The sequence below is a fragment of the Sceloporus undulatus genome, chromosome 1, assembly GCF_019175285.1.
Source record: "Sceloporus undulatus isolate JIND9_A2432 ecotype Alabama chromosome 1, SceUnd_v1.1, whole genome shotgun sequence".
Lineage (NCBI taxonomy): Eukaryota > Metazoa > Chordata > Lepidosauria > Squamata > Phrynosomatidae > Sceloporus > Sceloporus undulatus.
In genome coordinates, this window is record NC_056522.1 from 84434970 (window position 1) to 84460526 (window position 25557).

At 37.2% G+C, this 25557-nt stretch overlaps 1 protein-coding gene across 1 annotated transcript in view; it reads left to right on the forward strand.

Moving 5' to 3' along the window:
* SYNE1 (spectrin repeat containing nuclear envelope protein 1) overlaps window positions 1-25528 on the forward strand; it is a 429497-nt gene extending 403969 nt beyond the window's left edge. The window contains 9 exon segments of the mRNA XM_042446890.1: window positions 1719-1861; window positions 4035-4161; window positions 8015-8226; window positions 10501-10701; window positions 11578-11706; window positions 12231-12443; window positions 13121-13213; window positions 15782-15840; window positions 24598-25528. Coding sequence (XP_042302824.1) covers window positions 1719-1861; window positions 4035-4161; window positions 8015-8226; window positions 10501-10701; window positions 11578-11706; window positions 12231-12443; window positions 13121-13213; window positions 15782-15840; window positions 24598-24847 — 1427 coding nt within the window. The 3' untranslated portion in view covers window positions 24848-25528.
* The last annotated feature ends 29 nt before the right edge of the window (window positions 25529-25557 follow it).

A 25557-nucleotide genomic window follows, 5' to 3' on the forward strand; every position in this document is an offset into this window, starting at 1 on the left:
AATAATAATAATAATAATAATAATAATAATAATAATAATAATAATAATAATATCCTGCCCCTCTACAATATGCAATAGGGGTGGCTTACAAAGATTTAAAAGGATATGTTCCAACACCATAAAAGCATTAGCATGTCCAATAGAGAACCTTGTCACTTTGAAGGCATAATCTCTTCCAGGGAACCACAGGTATGTTTTAAAAAGTTCTCATACATTAGCAAAATGAAGGATTTGTAGTAGTAATATTCTGTCATTCCAATTTGGAATAATAAAATAATAAAAAATAATAAAACTTTATTTATATCCTGAGGGAAGAGTCAAAATAATACATTGTTATAATCTTCTGAGAAGATTTTTGTTGTTGCTGCTGCTGCTGCTGTTGTGTGCCTTCAAGTCATTTCTGGCTTATGATAACCTTAAGTCATGGGGTTTTCTTGGCAAGTTTCTTCAGAGGGGGTTTGCCATTACAACCCTCTGATCTGAGAATATAGAATCGCATTGTTAATATTAAAACCTTATTGTGAGTGGTCCAGCATCTTTCCGTTTACAATGAAGTTGCAAGATGGCTTATTTTTAAACAGGTGTTTGGGCCAAAGTATTCTTTTTTACTTCCTTAAAATTATCTGAGAAGATAGAATCATATGAAGTAAAAAAGAATATTGTGGCCCAAACATCTGTTCAAAAATTAGCCATTTGGCGTCTTCATCACAAATTGAAAGATGCTAGACCAGTAACAATAAGGTTTATGTAAACCAAATAGATTTGGTAAGGATAGGATGGCAGGATTTTAAAACAGTGGGATGTCCAGCAACCAATTCCCCACTTTTCTAGAACAGCTTTTGGAGACATGTAAGGGGATTCCATTCCACCAGCAGTGGCCATTCTGTTGGTGAGCAGGCACCATTGGATTTTTTGTTGAGTTTTTGTTCAGTTTTCCTTTAAATATCTAACCTGATTACTGAATACACCCCCAAATATTTCGGGGGGGGGGGGGGAACAAGGGAGAAAGACTTGAAGTTCTTTTCTCTTGTTTATTTTTAGTATAGTTTATTGCTTTAAAAAAAATCCTGGAGACATTTGTTTGCTTCCAAATATCCATTGGTTTTGGCATAATGCTTTCTTTCCATAGTTTCTTTCACTATTATGAGACTTGCAGTTTTCTGGAAAGTGTATGAATTACAATGACATCTTTATTTATTTGCCTTTGAAGTTTGTAAAATGCTATTCTATGCATGCCTACTCAGAAGTAAGCAGGTCTGAATTCAGTGTGTGTATAGGATTGCTGCTTAACACTGTCAAATACAGGAGATTTGAAACTGACTCCAGCACTTAAGAGGAGAGAGAAACGTAGCTATTTCCATACTTTTTTGCTATTTCCCGAGAGCTTCAGTTACCTAGTCAGAATACCACAAACATTGCCAAAATGTCTCAGGATGCAATAATTCATGCAGTGTCCTCTCTTCCATCTAGAATGGTTTCTGGGAAATCAATTGTCTCCATAGCCATCATATATTTCTCCTAAGAATCACTGGTCCCCAAACAGTTGCTGACACACTTGTTCATTATTTACAAATTTGATTCATCACAGACATGCTACTGCAGTCGAGCTTTGTCATGCTTTCTAACCTAATTAACACCATTACCTATTTTATATCTTAATTCTTTGCATGTTTTAGTGGACCAGGCTGGTAACATCTGCCTTTATATACTTGCTACAGGAGAACCAAGTTCCTTGGAAACACACATCCGTCAGCTTGACAAGGCTTTAGATACCAGTCGTTTCCAAATACAGCAAACAGAGAACATCATCCGTAGTAAAACACCAACAGGGCCTGAGCTAGATTCTAGCTACAAGGGATATGTAAGTATTACAAGTGTTGCCACCTAGTGATTGGATACAGCTACAATTTTATATTGAAAAGTATGATTCATTGCTTTAATTTGTCACTATTTTGTAATAAAAATTGCAGGCATGATAGGCGTCATTAAACTTAAAAACCTTCTCCAAGCTAGAATCCCAATCCAGACCTCATGTACTTACTGTAGAATAAAATCAGGAGGAAGGCAAAGGGAAATTGTTTCATTGATGAAGTAGAATTTGCTTTGGCACTATGTCTCACCTACCAGTGAAATTAATATGAAACTTTATGGCATGAAAAAAATTGTAATAGCGTAAGCTTTCATGGGCTGCAGTGCAATTACACTTCTTAATTAACAGAAGATGTAATAACTTCTATATTGCATATGCAAATTATACATTGAATATACTGTACCGATATTTACTGTACAACTGATAAAATGCTGTTTGTATCTTATTTCCATTATTTCCCCTTAGACTCAGCTCCTTAAGTAGGAAGTCATATATTCACCCTCTTCATGGGCTTTATAATAATATACATTTTTTACTGACACTTCATGTAATTCTGGAAAAAACCTTTTCTTAAATTTGTTCAGATATGTTAGCATACTTTCATACACTTTCTGAATAATTTCTGGAATGACTGTGAGATGTTTTCCCAACTGTAGATTTTTGTTTTTCTGCTTTGTTATTATTTATTTTAGTGTTATTAGTGTGCATGGTACTTTACAGAGCCATTTTAGAGAGGGGGGGGAGATAGGCCTCATTCCTCAGAAAGTATCAAGTTCAATGGTTACAAAATGAAAACAAATGTCTCATTGCAGGATTTAATATGCTGTGGATGTTTTCATTTTATTTTTGTGGTATAACCAAACACAAATATGACTATTCATTATCAATAAATCCTCTAAAACTAGAAACCATGCATGCAAAAGGAGTGAACTAGATGCTTTTTTAAAAATCCAGATCCATGCCCCAGGTTTAAAACTTTTGTTCCTACAGCCTTTGAAGATTTCTGGGACCTGGTGAACAGTAATCTAGACTTGCATTTTCTGAAAATTCCCTTGGAGGGTTGCAACTCCCACTGGTGGGGGCTGATGGTCCCGTGTGATTGAGGCAGTGAATCTGCTCCAGGTTTTGAATAGTCTTAAAATAGCTTTTCAAGGAGATAAACCTGTTTTGGGAATAGATGTAAATAGCTCATTATAAATGTGGATTAAAAATGGATTAAACCTGGACTCACTGCCACACTGACATGGGAGTCTCCAACTGCTACTGACTCCCAGAATCACCCAGCAACTATGGCCAGATTAGCTGTGGAATTGTGGGAGCTGCATTCCTGCACAGTATTTTTTTTTTCCAGTCCCTGTCTGGACACATGAGTAAACTGATACAGTGAACCAAACAGGTCATTCTGCCTACACAAGGCAAATGTGAAGTTGTATCCATTAAAATGCAATCATGCATAATACAAAGAAAACAAGATCAGAAACCATTGTTTTACAATAGTTTTGATATGGCAAAAAGAATCTACTGTTCAAAGAAAAGGAAACTGTACTAAGGCTACCTGCATTAGTCATTTGTGATTCCCAGCTCTAGTGAACGACTACCTAATTGTAAATTCAGCAGTGCCAACTTTCAAGTGAGTGGGTGGTGAAGATTTAGCCCTAACTGTTAAAAGGTTATCCCATATTTGAGAGAGAGAATGGATAGCTCCTTTAATGTTCATACTAAAACCAGGACTCAAATTCCAAACCCTGGAATTGGGTGTTTGTTAAACAACACCCCATATTTTGCCAAAGAGGAATGTGCAAATCGGCCCCAACATTAACCACAATGCCTGTAGTGGCTGTTAAGAGCAAGCAATCATCTTATTTGGCTTCCTTTACCCATATGTTCTGTCTATGTTTCTGTTTAATATCACTAAATACCCTACAATAAAAAACAGCATTTCATTAACATGCAGCTACACCTGTTTCTTGAATATATTAGTGAAACCAAGGAATTGTGCATTTTAAAATCTGCAGATAATTAAGGCTGTTGACTTCTTTCACCATATGGTGACTTATTTTAAGAAATATTACGGAAATTGCTTTGTGGTTAGAATCAAAGTCCTGCTGATTATTGCAGCATGAATAAGATTAATGAGAACTTGCTGGTGTTGTCTTTTGGACAGATGAAGCTTCTAAGCGAGTGTAGTGGGAGTATAGATTCTGTAAGGAGGCTTGAGCGCAAACTGAAAGAAGAGGAGGAGAGATTATCTGGATTTCTTAACCTGAACAGTACAGAAACACAAACAGCTGGTAAGTTATATTCAAACTTGTCGCCAAATGTAAAAAAAAAAAAAAAAGAAAAAAGAAAAAAGACAAGTCCTAAAACATCCGCATCATACATATTTCCTCGGTCCCTTACAATCCATTTTGGGCATCTAATAAAAATGTAATAATGTTCCTTATCTAGCAAGCAGTCAGATATGCCATTACAAAGATTTTCTAAATGAGATATGGTCAATGTGTGACCTCCTGGGTTTGTTTTTGCAGCATCTGTTCCCTCTGTTCCCTTAGACTGACCATTGCCTCTCCTAGAAGATGCCTAGAAAAGATAAACCCTTTAAATAGGTTTCAGGGTTCCCCCAGGACTATTTCTGTAGTCCTAGAGATAAAATAAAATGTGATTTGTTTGTTCCAAAATGCCCTCTAAAGAGTGGGGTGGGAGGAACGTTTCACCTGATTTTGGCTTGCCTGGGCCATTTTAGGCCCAGGATAAGTCTTTTTTTGGGGGGGGAAAAAGAAAATGATGTTTGGTAACTTTCTATTGTAGAAAAAGACCTCTATTAGGCCTAATAAGGAGCCTAAAACATTGTAATAAGGAGACCAGAACATTGTGAAATGCTTACACTCTCAATAGGGGAGGTTTGGAGAACTAATATTGATTGATTGATTATTTTGCAAGAGTATGGTGGAGAAGTTCTCATAAGGAAGTAATGCAGCCCCATAGCCTTCCATAGTTGACCACATCTGCCCCATAGGTTCCTAGGGCAGAAATCTGATCCTTAGCCCTACTAAAGCTGTCTACTGCTATTCTATGTCTTCTGGTAGATTTGCTGAGTGCCAATCATGAAATGGTACATCAAAATTCATAATCTTTTCAGATCCATGCCTCTCTCTTAAATCCATTCTAAGATAACAACACAATGTTCAGGGACCTTGTTCCTTTTATTTGGGGATGAGAGTTCCAGAGAGGCTAATGATAATAATCTCTGACAAACTTTATTTTAGGGTTTTCTGAGAGGTACATCTTTGGAAAGAGGTGTATGAAACTCCTTTAAAACTATAAAAGAGAACAGCCTTCCTGAACTTGGCACCCCCCAGATGTGTTACAATATGGTAGTATAATACACATTACGGTAGTATTAGCTATGGAAGACAATGGCCTGTTACAGACAGGCCAAAATAAAGCTGCTTTGAGTCACTTTGGAGGTATGGTATTTCAATGATGTATGAGTCCTAGGAGTCCAAAAGCCACACCAAAGCTGCACTCCAGTCCTTAGGACTGGAGCATGGCTTTAGTGCGGCTTTTGGACTCTTAGGACTCATACATCATTGAAATACCATACCTCCAAAGTGACTCGAAGCAGCTTTATTTTGGCCTGTCTGTAACAGGCCAATATTTGTAGTCCAGGACATCTGGAGGGTGTCATGTTGGGAAATGTTGATATGGCTATATAGATACAATTCTATTGTCTTAAATGTTCCTATATAATTGTTTTTCCATGCAGCACCTGTATATAAAATAGTTTGAGGAACAAGTGCTGATAATCTATAATATTTTTGTAAAATAAAACTTCTAATGCTTGTTTATTTCTGTGTTAAGCAGAAAGAATGGATGCAAGTGAGATGTCTGTCTCCAGTTTTTAAAAGAAACCGATTAGAATAATGATTGTAGGCAATGTGATCTTTAGGTTATGAATAAAAGAAGTCAAGTCTCTTTAGTAGGTGTTCATCTTGTGTGATCACATTTAAAGCTATGAAGTACTTCTAGAAGTCCAGATAGCAGCAATTTCTAAGACACTCGGTGAGAAGAAAGATATGTCCTTTTCTGCATTTAAAACAAATCTAAATCCATCCCTTACTCAAGCTGGAATTTCCAGGGGAAATGTTTTGTGTCGATTTGATTTTGTGAGTTTTTACAACTCATAGTGAAAACAGACTATTTTTCTTCTCTCTGATTGGCCTTTTTATGATGGTATGATAATAGAATCATAGAATCATAGAGTTGGAAGAGACCACAGGGGCCATCCAGTCCAACCACCTGCCATGCAGGAAATCCAAATCAAAGCATCCCCAACAGATGGTCTTCCAGCCTCTGCTTAAAGACCTCCAAGGAAGGAGATTCCACTATACTCCAAGGGAGTGTGTTCCACTGTCAAACAACCCTGACTGTCAGGAAGTTCCTCCTAATGTTGAGGTGTAATCTCTTTTCCTGGAGCTTGCATCCATTGCTCCGGGTCCTAGTCTCTGGAGCAGCAGAAAACAAGCTTGCTCCCTCCTCAATATGACATTCCTAAGTATTTAAACAGGGCTATCATATCACCTCTTAACCTTCTCTTCTCCAGCTAAATATCCCCAGCTTCCTAAGTCGTTCCTCATAGGACATGGTTTCCAGACCCTTCACCATTTTAGTCGCCCTCCTTTGGACACGCTCCAGTTTCTCAACATCCTTTTTAAATTGTGGTGCCCAGAACTGGACACAATATTCTAGGTGGGGCCTGACCAAACTAGAATACAGTGGCACTGTTTCTTCTCTTGATCTAGACACTATACTTTTATTGATGGAGCCTAAAATTGCATTGGCCTTTTTAGCTGCCGCATCGCATCGTTCACTCAGTGTGTGTTATGGAATGCTGTTAATAAACGAATCAGAACAGCTCCTTCTATGAAAATTTCCTTGTTTGGATTGTTACCTGGCCAGTTAACAAAAAAACAGAGTACATTATTTTGTTGTAATTTGGCTGTGTGATAATGAAGCATACTTTTGAAGAAATCTCAGACAGAGGGCACAACTTTTTGGACTCACTGTAGGGAATCTTTAGAAGAGAGTAGACTGGCATGCTGTCTGGCTGAAGCAAACAAAAGCTCATCAGGAGGTAGTTTTAATTTTAAAAATCCTCCAATATTGTTGCCAAACGTTTTTGGTTTTTTTGTTGTGTGTGGGGGGTTTTTTTGTTTTTGTTTTTGAGAAATCAGCTGAGCTTTAATTGAAAAGACTCCAAGAGAGAGGCAAAATGTATCTCTGAACAGTCCTTCCCCTAATGATATATCCCCCTGTTCTGGCCAGCCTCTAAGGTCACAACAGAGTGCAGGAAAACAAAATAACTGTTAGACCACTTTAACTGCCAATAAAGTGGAGTCACATCTGGTAAGGTCAGGTCAAATCAACGTAGGTGCAGAGGGGTCTGGATTAATTGAAGTAGAAACAGTCAAAACCATGGGAGAAAAGTAGCAAAAGCATGCGGAAAGGATGCTATCACAAAGTCAACCAGTCTTTGGAAGCCTTCCAAAGGTTGCATGGATTGGTATAACATGGCCTCTGAAGAGATTCTGTGTTGTTAAAGTTCTGATGCCTTCACCTGCCGTTCTTAGATTGTATAACAAGGAAAAGGTAAAGACTGCCCTTTGTGAGGTTTGTAAAATATGAGAAGCTGGGGGGGAAGCAGCATCCATTGACCTGGGAGAACTCTGAGTAGGAGAGAGAAAACATCCCAAAGGCAACTCATCTTCTCATCTGTGTCCCCCTCTGTGCTTGAATCTGGATCAAGCTTGAGGAACAGGACTTGATTCTGACATCATTATCTGATTCAGCCACTGTCTGAACTGAAGTAGAGAGCAGACTAGTCCTCATGATGACATTGTCCCTAAATTCAGTGCTTTGCATTGCATTATAGGACTGAATGAGAGCTACTCATTTACATGTGTGACCCAGTGGAGGGAAGCACATGGACAAGCTCTGGCAATATCATTTATTAATAATCAAGCTTCTGTTTACTTGTAAGTCCCATTTTTGGATTCTGGTTCATACTGTGGTGTGATGAAAAGTTAGGAGTATCAGGCAAAATTTCAGAAACCAGTTTTATACAGCAAAATCTTCTACCCCCAGGTGTGATTGATCGATGGGAATTAATTCAGGCCCAGGCCTTGAGTAAAGAACTGAGGATGAAACAAAATCTTCAACAGTGGCAGCAATTCAGCTCTGACCTAAACAATGTATGGGTTTGGCTGGGTGAGACTGAAGAGGAGTTGGAGCAATTGCGCTGCCTTGACCTCAGCACAGACATACAAACCATTGAACTCCGGATTAAAAAATTGAAAGTAGGTTTTATTTCCTAACTCTTTTTTTCCCTAACATGCCTTATTTTATTTTATTTTATTTTATTGGATTGATTGATTGATTGTTAAGGCTTATTTCAATTCCTTCTCAAAAAGGGACTGAGAAATTCCATGTGAGTGGGAATGAAGAATGATGACAACTGAATTAATTGTGGTTTAAAGGAGACCAATGTATATATTCATCGTTAACAGTTTAAAAATTGTATTTAGGGATAGAGTGAGATGATTCATTTGAAGTAAAAGGACAACAGTATGTGTCAGAGAATCAAAGAGTTGGAACTCAAGGGTTATGTAGCCCAACTCCTCGCTCCCAGTAAACTACTGTAGTTCATATCCAACCTCTGTTTCAAAACCTCCAATGAAGCAGAGTCCTCTACCTGCCAAGGGACTCTGTTTTACTGTTAAATGTCTCTTTCCATCAGGAATTTCATTCTCATTTTTGGTTTGGGTCCTACCCTCTGATGCTGCAGAAAATAAACTGACTCTATCTTACACATAGAAATCCTTCAAATTTTGAAGATGACTAACATATCACTTTGTGATAATCTCTTCTCCAGGCTAAACATACTCAGATTCTTCCACTGTCACCACTGAGTTTGGATTCCAGATGTTTTATCATCTTAGGCTGCTACCAGACTGTAGAATTAATGCAGTTTGGCAATACTTTAACCATCATGGCACCATCCTGTTGAATCCAGGGATTTGTTTGTTGTGGCACCAGAGCTTCCATAGCATTAAACCTCTTTGACAGAAAAGGCAAAATATCTCATGCAACTACCAATCCCGTAATTCCATAGTGTTGACCCATGGCAGTTAAAGCAGTGTCAAACTGCATTAATTCTGCAGTGTAAGTGGACCTTTTCTGGATATTACCACAGGGGCAGGCTTTCCTTCAGCCTACATAGGTACTTTTGAAATCAGGAAGCAATGTGAAGTCCAATTTATGTATGGTTCAACAAAACAGCTTGTTTGGGCCAAAATAAGATTCTACAGGATTTTAAAAAACGTAGAAAGAGGCAAAAACTACTGAAGATATAAAAAAAACAGCCAGGAGCACATTCCATAGTACTGGGCAAGTACTATTGGATATTGAAGAGGGGAAAAATAATATTTCCATCCGTGGATTTGCTTCTGATTAAGCCCTTGCTCCCTCACCCCTTTGTCTCCATCCTGTAACCAGATAATGTTCATCTCTTGATGTGTGGGTTACCTCTTTGAAGTGACTGAGCCATTTGTTTATTTTATATTTGTATGGCCTTCCCCATACCACAGGGTAGCTTGCAATGAGGAACTATACTAAATTAACATTTAATGACAGTACAGCCCACAATCAAAGTAACATATTTATTTATTTGTTCACAGTTCTTATTCCTTCAGTTCAACAGGGCATAAATATGGGGAATACTTTGGGCCAAGTGTAATTTAAAAAAAATATTTATCTGTCTCATAAACAAAGGCAGTAACAAATTCAACAAAGGCAAGTAGTGAGGTACTTCTAGTTACTCCAGAAACAAGCAGAATTCAGAGGCTTGTTATAGATTTGTTTAGGATATAACCAGCTATCTTTCTCATCTGTCTGACCTGAGCTTGAAAAATTACTTGGACTACCAGTCTCAGGATCCTTTAACTAGGATAAGGGATTCAGGGAATTATAGTTTAAGATCTTGCTACCGCCAGCCTCTGTATCTCATGCTATAATCTTCTCTCTTCTCTCACTCTCTCTATCTCCTATTCTCTCTCTTTTCAAAATATCTTTCTTAGATACCAACTCTCTCTTCAGCTTATGGAGCAAAGGCACTACCCAAGCCTCAGAAAAACCTCTTGCTTCCCTAAGCCTGCTTTGAAGCTGCTAAAACAGTGCTCTGTTTTTTCTGAGCTCCATCATTTGTGCATTACTTTTCATAAGCAGTTTGTGTGTTCAGTCCAGTTGTTTGAAGAAGATGCCAGCTCTTGTGATTTTTTTTTTTCAAATTCAACCTTGCCTGTAGGCTTGAAGTTCTTAAAATCTTTTATTAGTTTGTTCTGAGTTCTACTGCAAATACTGAGTCTGAGACATTATATAATGGGCTGTTACTACCCAGTTGCCAGATGCATCATTTAAATACAGTAGGAAAAAAAAGCTTAGTAACTTTTTAAAAACTCCCACATAGTAAGTGTCGTTGAACTGCAAAACTTAACCTTGTTTCTTCTTGAATTTTCTAACATGCCTCCTATCTAAAAGCATTCTTTCCACCTCTGTGCCCTTTCATTTCTCAGGAACTTCAGAAGGCTGTTGATAACCGCAAAGCCATCATTTTGTCAGTCAATCTATGCAGCTCAGAATTTATGCAGTCTGACAGTGAAGAAAACAAGAAGTTGCAAGAAAGACTCTCTCAGATGAACATGCGTTGGGACCATGTCTGCACTATGCTCGAAGAATGGCGTTGTTCACTGCAGAATGCTCTAATGCAATGTCAGGTCTGTAATACCCTATGCAAAAACCTTTTTTCCCTGACCTGAATGTGTGCACTTAATTGACTTCAATGTGGTTTATCCTGCCTTAAATAATTTAAACAAGGCTTTTGGTCATGTGCATATAAAAACAAAGGCCTCACCCACCCCCTTTTTTTTTTAACTCACAGAAGCCTAAATTTTATACTGTTCCACCACATTAAATGAAATCTATTACACATTTCCTGAATTGTTTTCTGAAGCACTGATTGAACATTTTCCATCTTTGTGCTGTTTAGCATAACGTAAAGGTATCCAGCCTTATGCCCTTTGTAGGACTTTATATCTTTGAAAAGAATACAATAAATGTAAAAGAATAGATCAGTGTGTCTGGTTATTCCTGGATTATGGCATTAAAAATTCAGGACCATCAAGAGTTTGTCATATTATACCCATAGGCAGCAGCATTTATATGAATATCATGTTCTCCAATCCTCATGTCTTGTTCATGATATATGAGAGCTAATGTGCTGCAATGGTTTGGATTTTGGCCTAGGGTTTGAATCCCTGCTCAGCCATTAAAACCCACTGAGTGACCTTGGGCAGGTCACACTCTCTGAGTGTCAGAAGAAAGAAAGACAACCCCCCCACACCAAATCTTGCCAAGAAAACACTGTGATAGCGTTGCCTTAGGAAATGGAGAAGGGGTGGGAGGAAGATGTGGAAAAGGGGCTTGGAAGCAAGATGTAAGAGAAAGGGTGAAAAGAAAGTACACATCTCACTTCTGATCTTCAGAAACCATGGTTTTTGAAGATTGTAGAGCATAGCACATTCAGTGCAGCTGTTAAATTACTGTGAGGCATAAAACATTTGTGATGTTAAATTCTTATCTGTCACTTCCAGGATTTCCATGAGATGAGCCATGGTTTATTGCTGTGGCTGGAGAATATTGACAGAAGAAAAAATGAGATTGTACCTATCAATCCAAATCTGGATTCTGACACACTGCAAGATCATCACAGACTCCTAATGGTAGAGTATCTGTACCTTGATCAACACAAAAGCAAGGAAGATAGATGCGAGTATAAAAGCTACTAATTTGAATTTAGATTATGTGCTTAATTCTATAGTCTGAATTATTTTGATACAAAGAAGAGCGTGTATCTTTAGTAATCCTTGCTATGATTGTTATGGTTCTTTTGATTTCATATGGAAATATATTACAATCTATCTATCTATCTATCTATCTATCTATCTATCTATCTATCTATCTATCTATCTATCTATATTCTGCTTATTGTGGGATCACTATGACATATTTTTGGAAAAACAGAACCTCTAAAATATTGTGCGGGCAGACTTTAGAACCAAAAAAAAATGTATTATTTCTTTCTTTAGATTCATATATCATTTTTTCTTCTTAACTGAAAACTTATGAAGGTGTAGCTTTATTTGCTCCCTTCCCAGATATTTTTGCCACTTTACAAGTTGAATTGTATTTGAATTTAAAATATTGTTTAAAGCAACAAAATGTACATGACTGCCTTCCTTAATAGCAAATACGACGTGAGCTGCTAGAATCTCAGCTGAAAGTGGCATCTCTTCAAGACATGTCTTGCCAACTCCTAGTCAATGCTGAAGGCAAGGATTGTCTAGAAGCCAAAGAAAAGGTCCATGTTATTGGAAATAGGCTCAAAATCCTTCTCAAAGAGGTCACACATCACATTAAAGAGCTAGAGAAAATTCTAGATATTTCTAGCAATCAGCTGGTAAGTCATTCTTTCATGCTGTCATCACAGTAATATTCTGATGCCAATTTTTTCATCAGTGTGGTTTTTTTTACTACAAGAGAGGCCTTTGTTGTAGTAGTGGAAGGAATTAACTCAAATTTGCAATTCTTGAAAATATTATTTTCTTTCCTCTAGTTGCAGTTATAGCTGTAGGACTTAGCTTGTACCATATGGATGAAAAATATATATTATTGTCCTATCTCAGTTCTGAAAGTGTGACTGGAATCCTTCCACTTCATGAAGTATGTCCCATTCTGTTCCTGCTTAGTAGAGTGTACAGAGGATATGATGAGTTTTCAGCCTGTCTAGCGTATCTCCCTGTGTAGAAATAGCATCTACAATTTTAATGGTACTTCCTTTTTGGCTGAGTATACAGCACCTCTTACTTTATATATGAAAAAGAACAATATTGTTGTTGTTATATTTATTTATATCCCGCCCTTCTCCCAAGACTGGGGCTCAGGACTTCTTACAACATTAGCATCTCAGGGTCTTGCCTGGGCCAGGAGTAACACTACCCTGTCAAGGCTAGATACAGTATGTGTATGCATGTCCTCACGTACTGCATGCAACCAGACTTGCTCTTTTTTTTAATCCTTTTTTTTTAAAAGATAGCGTTTTTGCTGTTTCTAATCTTTGCTGATTCTGAATGTTAGGATCTCTCCTCGTGGTCATCAGCTGATGAACTGGACACTTCAGGATCTCTCAGTCCAGTATCTGGAAGGAGTACTCCAAGCAGACAGAGAACGGTAATGTCATACTAGACACCTGCTGCCAGCCCTTTTATGGAAACACCAGATAGCTGTAGCCAAATGTAAGGTTTACACCATCTCTTCCTGATAGACCAAAAAAAAGAAGGCAACAACCCAGAAGAGTTTTCCTGCCAAAAATGCTGCTCCCCTAAACTCCCTGCATCTCTTTCCCTGCATGAAATCAGAATTATAAAATGCTAAATATAAACAAAACCAGGACTCAGAGTGTGGCTGGTGTATCATGATGTGGCATGCTGTCTTCCTTGTACTGTATTCCCAGGCTGGCAACTTAACAAAAGGTGAACAGCCACTATTGTTCAGTTGTTTTTTAATCCCCCCTCCCCTTGTTGGGAAGTTTCATCAAGAACTGAAATTGGCACTTTGATGTATGCTGAATTCTGCAGTGGGAGAATAAAGTATACATTCCAGGGTGATTTCATAGAACAACTTCTTCAATCAGATTCAGACCTGCTGTTGTGCTAGTTGGGAGTCTGTGTGAAATAGAAGCTTGGAAGGGTACAGCTCAGTGTTAGTAGTCAGCTGACATGGAGGGATTCTCCAGAGGTCTTGAGAGTTTTCCAGGCATAACAGAAATGGCCTGAACCAAGCATGGAGCTATTTCACAGGGACAGCTTGCCTCCAGAGCTGTAGTTTCATAAATGGTCCCCAGATAATAGTGTGCCCAGAATGAATCAGGTCTGTGGAAAATAGGGAAGCATGAAAGGGCTGAAAGCAATATAGTAACGTGTGGACTGAAATATGACAGGTGCAGCTAATTTATCACAAAAGAAATCTCAGGAATGCTAAAAACAATTGTAGAAGTAGTAATAGTAGTGTTTTATAACCTGTGTGAAATTGAACATATGCAGGTCAAGAGTGGTATCACCCTCCTTGGGATTAAAACAAACAAATGAACCAACTTTTCTTTGTTTTCTTAGCAATGATGGTCAAAACCTTGCCCAGTGTTAATGCATCTGCTGCCCTTTGTTTTGTGTCACTGTTGACATTAAAATCAGCCCTTTCCCCTCAATTTGCTGCTGGTATTACAGCAAATGAAGAAAACTAGCTGTTTTATTGCTTAACTTGTATTTGTATTTGATTCCCTGACTTACTGAACAAAGTGACTCCCACCCCCACTCTGAAAAGAGCAGTGCCACTCCATTCATGCATATGTTAAAAATTTGCAAACAATACATTTTCTTTTTTGTACTCCTAGGACACTTCCACTCAGCCCTATCATATAGTACAAGCCAGTCTGCATGCCACATGCTTTACTGTTCCTCACTGAGTCCTGTAGGGAACTTGGTTTCCATTCCTTTTGTTTGTTTGATTTAATTTAAATATTATTCAGCTTTCCTTAGCTTTCAGAAAACTATCAATTTTCATTTGCTCTTTTACAAAAGCATCTTAATTCTGTCTTTATGAACTCTATGGCCTCTTAATATTGATTTTACTACATTCACTAGTTTCTTTTAGATCCTAGTTTAAGAATGTAAAGGAACACTGGCTTTTCAAGGAGAAGAGATTCAAATCAGTCAGTTTTTATTTTCTGGTTCATTACTTTAGTTTTTTGCATTAAACATTTCTAAAACATTATTAATATATATTGTGTTTAGCAGATGAACATGAGAAGAGTGGATTAGCTGATGTCCATTCTTATTTTTATCATACACCCTTAATTTCTAGCACTTCAACTTTACAATTAGCTCAAATTCTGTCATTCTTATTTTTCAGCTAGTTCTCTAAGGATATTTTTGGAGGAAAAATATTTCTAATTAAGATTCCAAATATATAATGTTCACTAAACACTGAAGTAATAACACAACTGACAATAATAGTACAAGTTGTCAAGTGATTAAGATTAAGGGAAGAGTTTACACATTTTGAGGATTACTGGCAAATCAGTCAAAATAATTTCCACAGTTCTTCATCTGACTACATGAGATGTAGCATAGGTTACTACATCACAGAGATTTGTCCATGTCACTGCCAATAGCAACCTGAAATTCTTTTGGTGGCATTGGGAGTCCATGTGAAATCTTTGATCTTTGCCACATATTGTGCTTGAGGTATCATCCTCATGATTTGTACTGTATTTGGGCCAGTACCCAAAGCTAGGCTAATAATGAGAAACAAAATGGTTTAATGTGATGCTGAAACTGTACTTACTGATTCTAAAAACTAGATGAGAAAGGAAGGTTTTTTAAAAAAAATCATGACCTTCAAAACATTTTAAAGTGTCAGCAAACAGTTGAACATCTTTTGTATAAATATGGATTAATACAGCAAGCAATTAACATAGGCAAATTTCCATAAGTTTTCTTAGTGTGCTGCATTTTTGTGTATGGCTTTTTGTTATTTTTTTTAGTTCATGTTTTACATTTGTTTTCATGTTCAACTAGAAGCAGAAAAGAAAAGCCAGTTTCCTTGATTCATGGGAATTAGTTACTTCATTTGATTTTGTGTTTCCTTTGCTGCACTTTTTAATTTGTTTTCATCAGTAGCTTGTCTTTATTTGCCTGGACTGAACATTCTTCTTTCTTTACCCCTGTTCATTGCAAACAGCCACGAGGCAAATGTAATGTCTCACAGCCTGGACCCTCTGTCAGCAGTCCACATAGCAGGTACCTTATTCTCCTGGTTTCTGCACTCTGTTCTAGAACTCCAAGAGGATGATAGAAAGCGCCCATGGTGTTTATTGTCCACATTTGGCCTGCCCCCAGAAAACAGACATTAAGCATATAGATACAGACTTTACTACAGATATCAAATTACACCAAGACAAAATGTTCATGGAAAGAGATGTCCATGATATATCCTTTGTAATCAGCTTTTTCTTCCAATTTAATAAAATTTAAATTATTCAGATGCATTAAATTGCATGGATGTCGATACTATATGCATGACAGTGCAGTTAAACATTTTCTAGCAGATCCATGCTTAGGTCCACAACGGCAAAGACTTTTATCATCCTCTTTGTTTCTAGATGTTAAATTATAGCAGGTATATTGGACCAATAAATATATCAGAATTCACAAAGCCCACAAATTTGGATGAAATATGCTAACACCACTCTTTCCCTTTATTTATTTATTTTTAAATCAAGTTTGTAAAGTTTTGTTCGGTTTGTGGGTTTTCAAACCTCATGGCTCTAACCACAATCCAAAACCTGAAATATATCACAAATGAAGATTTGGCAGCAGCATACCTTTTCTTCACTCTCTGAAACCACTTACTTGCAGAATCAGCATACTAATCACAGCCTTAACCAGAAGCTTGCATATACAGGGCATAAGGAGAGCCTGTGCCTCACCTCTAGTAATCACTAGGGAGCAGACCTTTCAGCTTTTTACTTGTGTCCAGCATAACATGTCTTCCCTGTAGCTAACAGTGCTTCTGCATTCTGTCATTGTGATATGTGTGTGTGTACTTATGTCTCTTTCCACCTTTTTACCAATCAGCAATTCATGCTACCTTTCTGAGCCTTTCCTTTTTTATATGCCCCCAAAAAGAGTCAAGAGTTGCAAAACTGATGGTTATTTATGTTCTCAGTCCTTTTCCATTTGGTTTTCACAGGGAATAAAGTGATATAAAAAGAGGTTTTTAAAAACTGTTAAAACGTAGCTCACCACAATTGTATAACTAATTCTGTCACCCCTGTGGTAAAGACTTGCCAGTGTCAGTGCAATCTGTCAATGTTAATAAAGTCCAGAACTCATTGAAATTGGTGAAGCTAAAGTGTGTACTTCAGTGCTGAACCCAAATTATGTTCAATGTGGCTAGCATATGTAGCATTCACTGGGTTGTGCTTTTTAATTATTATGATTTCAACCTCTTGAGTAACAGCCTTAGAAACCTGACAAAAATAAAATGTGTACAATACATCAACCATCTAAACAAGCATAAAGTAAACAAAACATACAGTAAATCAAATGCACTCAGCACTTGATGACAAGTGCTCAGAAATACAAATCCCCCCCCCCCACTACCAGCAAAATGCCACTGTAAAATAAATGGAATTGGGGATGCTAGTCAGCCAGCCACTTATTTCCATGTACTTCTTACAATGCCTTAAAATTTTACAGGCTTACACAGCTTGTATCTTTCAAATTGTGCCACTTTGCTGACAAGGAACAAGTAGCTCTGACAGAAAATTAATGCACTTCTCCCCCTGCAAAAAAGTGTCCATCAACTTGACAATTTCACAATCAATTTTACATAAGGGTTAATTTACCAAATCCCCATTGATTCACTGGGGTGTTTTGGGAAACAGTTTTGCAGCATTTGCATTTGACAGCACAGAACATGGGATGCAAAATTAATCTTAGTTTTAGTTTTCTAAAAGTAAAGTTTCTGGTTTCCATAAGTAAAGAAAAATGAATGAACGTTTACACATCTGTATCTTCTATGCCATTTTGATTTAGCCCAACCTCAGCAATACATTTTATATATCCCAATCCTTCTTGCACTTTCCTCTCACACCCAGAAATGGACATGAATCTCTAAAAACAAATTTGCATTGACACCAGTCTTGTGACTCATGCAAAAAGAGCACATTTCTCCATTCACGATCAATTTGAGTTTACTCCTTAAAGTTAAGTTATTAAAAGCTGTCCCCCAGTAGCCTCTTTTCTCAGAAGACAAACAAAGGAAAATTTGAGTATTCCAATCAGAATGTGGGTTTTTTTATTCACACAAAAAGAAACAATGGCTCAGTAACCCAAACTCAATGAAGCTAGTTCTACTATGCATAATGAAGTTGAATTTTGGAAGATGAGGGAAATTTGCTACTAGGGTCAGATAACAGTAGTGCCTGCCCTGTCCATTGCTTCTCTGCTTCCCTCTTCCTCCAGAAATGCAACCACCTTCTGGTAACCTTGCATGCATCTTAGACACATTTTGCAGCTTTAAGGCCTGCCCCACCTTCTAGCTGGGACATCTATGCGGCACTTCTCAGATCTACTTTTTCCAGCACTGTTTATTAACACATCTCTCAGCAGTACAACACAATCTTCAATTTGTCATTCAGACAAGCATGGAATACAAATGGCTTTCACTGAATGGGAAGATTAATCAAGCATGCAAGCCAGACAGGTTGTAGTTGATGTGTAGTGCAGTTTTAACTGATAAAAGAGCACAAGCCGTCATGTTCTTTAATATTCTGACATGCCTCTGTTCTGCTCACCTGTGTTTGATCTTGCACTGGATCACCAAGCTTTGTGGCCCGAACTTATAAAAAGAAACAAAGTCATTTTAACTCACAAACAGTTGCTGTCCAAAATTAAATGAGCAGTGGCCTTAAATGTTCATAAAGATCCTGCTCATTCATAAGAAGATGTCTGTTTGATGCCTTAAAATCAAAGTCCAGGCCCTGTCAAGGATAGGTTCAATTAAAAAATTCCCTAGTCTGCTTTCTCTCATTGATATGCCATTGGTGCCAGTTGCACTGACAGGCAGAAGTGAACATTTGTAAATCACTTTCCCGCATTCCTGGCTAAGCAGCAAGTTGATGCACTGATAATTACCCACTGTCCCTGGATCTTGGCTTCTGGCTAAAAAATCAGCACAAAGAAAGAAATGCTGGATTCCATAAAAGGAGGCAATCACTATTGGTTGGGGGAGTATGTGATTTCAACCAATTTTTGAAGCAATACATGGGCCTTTTATTGCCAGAAGTGGCAAGTGGAGCTGTGCACATACAAGTGTCACAGGCGACAGATGGAATATTCTTCATGTACAAAAGCTATATCACTGGACTGCAGCCATGGACTTGTGTCTGTATAGATAGTTTCATGTGATAAAAATGGTAAGAGATTAAAGTGATTGTAGATGTGTTTACACTGTAGGCTCCCTGAAAGAGCTTTATTTAGGTGTTGGCGCCAGTGATCCAGTCAGAAGTCATTAATCAAGCACCGTGTTCTTTTGTCCTGCTCTTCATTTCTAATGATAACCCAAGTCGAAAGAATCACCTTGGCTTTCATGAAATAAATACAGTGGTTATATGGCCAGAGCAAGTAGTGTCAGGAATAATCTCCATGTCCAATCGCTAGCTCTGGCTTTGTTCATGATTCTTAATACTTTTGTACAGACATGTCAAAAAAAGGGTATTAATCTTGTGCTGCTGTGCATGTACCAATATGATATTAGTGACAGACAAAATTAGCATAGCTGTTATAAGTAATAAGTGTATATAATGAATAAAGAAGTTAAATCTGAAATGGTCAATAACATAGTGACCTTATACAGACGGTGTACAGCTTTACCACACTTATACAGCATTCTGTTCGCTGTAAATGAAAAATAGTGCTGTAGAGCTGGAAAAGATGCAGAAAGGGGAGACTAAATGATCAAGTGGCTAGAGCAACTCCCTTGTGAGGAAACACAATAAACTTTGGCACTGTTTATCTTAGAAGCAAAGTAAACTGAGACATTATATAAACATACATGAGTATGCAGGGTGTGGAGAAAGTGGATCTAGAGCCACCCACTGGAGCAAAATGGGAGATTTGGGGCATTTAAACTGAAATACTTCTTCATACAGCATAATTCATTACCACAAGATTCAATGATGGATAGAACTGGAAAATTCCATTGGGAATGTGGGTGTTGGTGTCTACTCACCAACACTGGATATTACCTCCAGTGTCCGAAAGAGTATACCAGTTGCTGGAAAACATGAATAAGAGGATGGTATTTCATTCATTCCCTGCTTTAGGTCTTCCCCTGACCAAATGAGCAATATGAAGTCATTTCCTTGTGACCTGTACCATAATTTTGCATCTCTACATGATGGCTGCAACATTTTACAAGAAAGATTACATAAAATGCTCAAGGTGTGGGCATACACAGGACAATTCTACTACAACATACAGGACTGGATCCAGAATTCTGCTCAGAATGTTCCAGTGGTGATGTTTGCTGATTTAATCTCATCGCAAACCCAGTGCCACCTTTCTCATTTTTTCCAGAGAGTCCCACAACCAGCAGAACAGATTTGGGTGATAAAGAGGGAATTAGTGAAGACCATCTCTTCTCCCATGCATCTAGCAGAATTGCTTTGCCTAATCAAAAAGCTCCTGTTAATGGCTCTAAGCAGTAATCAGTCAAATATTAATTAAAGCCATTACATGATACAACATATTGTTTAGTGCATTATCTTCACGTTATGAATCCTTAATTGCCTTATTTGCTCTATTGGAACCTAGCCGCTGATTTCAGTAATCAGAATTTAGAAATCATTGAAGTGCTGATTGATTTGTAAATATTTTTGTTTCCATACAAAAAAATACAACTAAAGTGTTTGAAGTAGAACTTATAAAATTGGTCCCCAAGAAACATATGAGCATAAGTGGTTTGCTTGTCTTGCAGTATTAACCACCACCTCCTATCATAGTAGTACCACCCTTTATTCCTATTAGTTCTATTTCAGACATTTTATTTATTTATTTATTTATTTGCGGTATTTATACCCCGCCTTTCAGCCCTATAGGCTCTCAGAGCGGCTTACAATTATTATTTTTTATTTATTATTTATTTATTTATTTTGCTTCTTAATCTAAATTATGTTTTGTAGAAAAGTAGCTACTTGTCTTATAGACAGCTCTGGCAAGAGAACTCTTTGTTCAGCAATCCACTTGTGCATTACGATCTGTTGTCTAGCACAACCTGTTTGTTGGAATGTAGCAATTGAGCCCTATGAAATGCAGAATCTGGGAGCTTTTTCTTTTAACTCTGTACATTTAAAATCGATATTAATTTCCCTCAGACAATTTTTTATGGAATCTATACAACTATATCATGAAAGACAACTACAGTGCTAATAATAAATTGCTGGCTCTGCATGGACATATCAGTCCTTAGAATGCATTGTACTCAACATACAAGTTAGCTGTAAGTGATTTCAGTAATGATTATTTTGGCCTGGATCCCACCTAGCAATAGTAGGTAGTAGTGATGATTATGACAAAATGCCCAGATTTTTCAGAGACCATCCTAAATATATGGGCTCTGCCTTAATACATGTTCAGTCTAGTTTACAGACTTGTAGAGGGAACAAATACAAACTTTTAAAATAGTTTAAAACTGGAAAAAGGAAAGAATTATTAATCATAGGTTACTTTAAACAATCTATCTTAATTTTGAACAGGAAAATAATGAAGTCACCAAATACCTTATGGCAAAAAACCCCACAAATAAAGAGCAATAAAGAGGGGAAAGCATAAAGATTGAAAAAGAAGATGGGGGGGGAGGCTGACAACATAGAATTAAGTCCCATTTAGTTACCAGGCTTTTTGCCATTTCAATGAAAATAAAACAGAGAATGGGCCAATGGAAGGACTGAAAATATGAATATGCAGAAACCAAACGATATAAGTAGAATCTAGGCAATAGATTATGTATGCACTGTAATCGTAACTGCACCTTGAAATAATGATTTCAGGATGAATGATAGAAAAAATTATGTAAGAGAAGAGCAAGGAAGGCCAACAAACATGATGCTACAATAATATATATTGGACACAGCAAGAAAATTATGGGGAAAATCTATAAAAATGAAATAATGAATATTAGTGATGTTGGGTTAATTGACTGCAGCTTTGCCTTTCAAAACAAAAGGTTCCCCAAGGCAGCTTCTAAAAAAAAATTAATAAATAAACAATAATGGAACAAATCATTTGGAGAACTACTTCTAACCCTCTTACTCAGAAGAGAGAAACTGATAATGATTAACATTACCAAATGCTAAGGCAATACCAAGAGTAAAAAGAATAGAATATTTGTGCAGTTACTTGAAAATAAAAAACAAATTACAGATAGAAATGACAGTAGTAGTTATGGCCTTGAAACCAAATGGATAAATTAGAAACAGAGATGCAGGTCGGTAATTCTTTAAAATCTGAGATAACACAATTAAGCCATTTAGAAAGAAATGAAAGCTAAGAATAATAACTAGCCCAAAACTGAAGAATAATAAAAATTTATTTTAAAACATTCAAATATTGAAAAAAGATTAAAAAAGCAGATATAAAAACAGCCAGAAGTTAAAGAGAGACCAAGTCTGCAGTCCTATACATGCTGATATGGTGATTTATTGGAACAACTATTAAAATGTTTAGGCTTGGCTTCAGAAATTAATTCTGAGCACATTTAAAATCTTGCTCAAAGGGGAACCAAGCTTTATAAGCTCCATGCTCTTTTTCAACTAAGATTATGCTTTTTCTACCAAGTGTACTAGGAGGTACCATGGTGTAATGATTTGAGTGTTGGACTAGGATTCAGGGAGACCAGGGTTTGAAGCCCCATTTAGCCATGGAAACCAACTGGATAACCTTGGGAAGGTCACACACTACCATCCTCAGAGAAAGGCAGTGGCAAACTACCCCTGAATAAATCTTATCAAGAAAAGGCTGTAATAGGCTTGCCTTAGCATTGCCATAAGTTCAAAACAATTCGAAGTGTAGCAGATAAATTTCCAGCACTGTTGAATAACTCAAGTTTTAAACATTTGTATCCAGTTCTTTTTGAAGTTCTCAGCATGACAAACATGATGAGTGTCCACCTTTTTATCCTCACAACAAACCTATGAAGAGTAGTGTTAGGTTAAGATATGGTGACTGACCCATGAAATGCATCCCATGAAAGGGGAAGAATTTAAATCCAGTGTCCCTAAGATTGTATCTTTTAGCAAATTAGGGATATTGTTTGCTTTTTGCTCATGGAAGTGTATGCTAACAGTGCCAGAACTGTAGTAAGGTGAGGGTGCAACAAAACATTTTGGTTTCTTCTCTTTAGAAAATCTGCCAAAGGGCTGGTTACATTCATGTCCACTTCTGTAAGTTACAAACACATAGTCCAGATCATTCATTTTTCAAGGATGTAGATTGCACAGTCCAAGCCTATGCTTGCTAGAGAGCATGTATGCAAGGTTTGTCTGCAAATGTTCCTTCCAGTATCTGAACATAGGGCCAGTAGGCATGGCCCAGACACACTCATGTTGCTTTAAAGGTGGGAGGTAGGACTCTAGAAACACCTTTAAGATTGATTTCTTTCATTTCAGCATGAGATATTGTGGATTTCAGTCTACATCTGAGGAAGTCGATTGAAATCCTTGAAAAGTCATGCGAAAATAAAACAGTACTGAAAGTAGTGCTAGATTATTTTCCCCCATTTCCTTTCTCTGGTAACTTTTTGAAAAATTATATTTTCATGCATAAAATGTCTGCACAAGGCTAAAGAGTAAGCAAGAGTCGTCTAAGGAAATAATCATACCAATGAAAGAAGCTGTGTAGACACTGAGGTGGCAGTTAAGCAGTCCCACCTACTCCTTTGTCTGTACCTCAAGACTATTAATTCCTCTGGTTGGCAAGATCAGACTGGGTCTAATTGAATTTTAATATAGAATTCTCTGATGCCGTTAAATGTGCCATATCTTTTCAATGCTTTCATAAATACAAAGCCTACATAATACCAGCTTAACCAGCTTTCCATCCTCAACTTCAGTGATGTTCTTGTAAATAATTTGCAACCTTTTGTTTTTGATCTTGGACCTCTTGCCAGCCCTATCATCTAAAACAGTTAATCATTTATTAGCTTCAAGCATTCAAGTCTGCATTTAGTCAAGTAAAATCAGAAAATGGGACTTCCTCATTTTCCTGAGGTTTTTCAAGGATGAGAAGAGATATGTTCTTAAAATGAAAGGTAACAGTGAAATGACACACCCACACCCACTCCCTCTCTTTTCCGGGTTAACAATGGCAGATGAAGTAACTTTGATTAATCGCAAGAATAAGGGTGGAAATTGTTTCCTGACTTTGAAATCATTGTCAGGACACGCAAAAGATCTTTTGTGCATTTTTCATGGTTGTGGATTATATTACAAGAGGAAGGATCCATCTGAAGTTAAACAATGATTTTTAATCACTAGTTCAGTGTAAAATGAGGCCACAGCATACACTACTACCTGAGTGCTAAAATCCTGAATATTTTCATATTATTATTCCTGTGGCATGAAATAATAATAATAATAATAATAATAATAATAATAATATAGTCATCCTCAGTCGTCAACATACCTAAAGACATATAGTGAATGTATATATCCTTACTTCTCAATCCACAAATAGTTTACTTGAAAGCAGGTCCTAATATTTGGTTAGGATTGCATCCTGAAGTACTGATATTGACAAGATTGGATTTTTCAGAAATAATAATGTTTCTATCATTTCAAAGCAGACATCTGAAAATTTTAACACAAAATGGACAGTGGTCTCTAAATAATGGGCTCCACATGTATAATTAAACCACTGTATCCAGGAAGCATGATGTTGATGCCAGTGTTCCTTTATGGTAAGGTTAATTTTTCCATTGGATTCTCTCAGCAGGCGCACAAGAGGTGGCTCCGATTCCTCCCATTCTGAGTGTCAGCTAGTTCGGCGGCGGCAGCAACAGCAATGTTTCTTCCTCAGGGTCCTCAGAGCTGCTCTCCCACTTCAACTTCTTTTGCTATTCCTGATTGGTCTTGCCTGCCTGGTACCGATGACAGAGGAAGACTATAGCTGCACCCTCTCAAATAACTTTGCACGCTCCTTTCATCCTATGTTAAGATATACCAATGGCCCACCACCTTTATGAAGCAGCTGAGGAGATGACAGGGATGTAGGGTACATTTCCTGTGCAGGTACACCCAATGCAATAGCTTTCCTGTAACCTCTGTGCCCAAGAGAAGATGAATCCTTGGCATTATTAAAAACATACCAGTATAAACATGAGTCATGCATTATGTGAGTAACAAAACTCATATCTCTGGCACTGAAATATTTGAATATATGAAATAATTGATACCATCTTTATTTTCCAGCTAATGTTCTGTGTTTTTCATCCACTTTTATAAGTTGGGCTGGTGCCCTGTACTATGCATAGCCAAGGACTTCAGTCTAAAGGAAGACCTTTCCTGTGTACTCATCAAAACAATCTCTTAGACTTTTCTTATCTACAACTATTGGCATTTTACAGTATACAGAAATATATGTGTGTATATACATAAACAAACTGTGCTAAAGCAATTTTAGATACTATTGTAACATAAAATTTTAAAGAGCTTGTAAGGCGATGTATTATTTTCCCCATTTTTTGTGGGGTTTTGGGGTGAGGCATGATGTTCTAACCTTGGCTTTGAATGCACAAGCTGTAAATCTGAATGGCACTTTTATAGTTTAAAAAATAATAATGGATGTAATAAATGAAATCCTTGGAGGCTCTATGAACAAGCCATGAATGTTAAGTATTAAAAACATATTTATGTATGTACAGTTTGCTAAGACTAGTTTTGTTGTATTTATTTC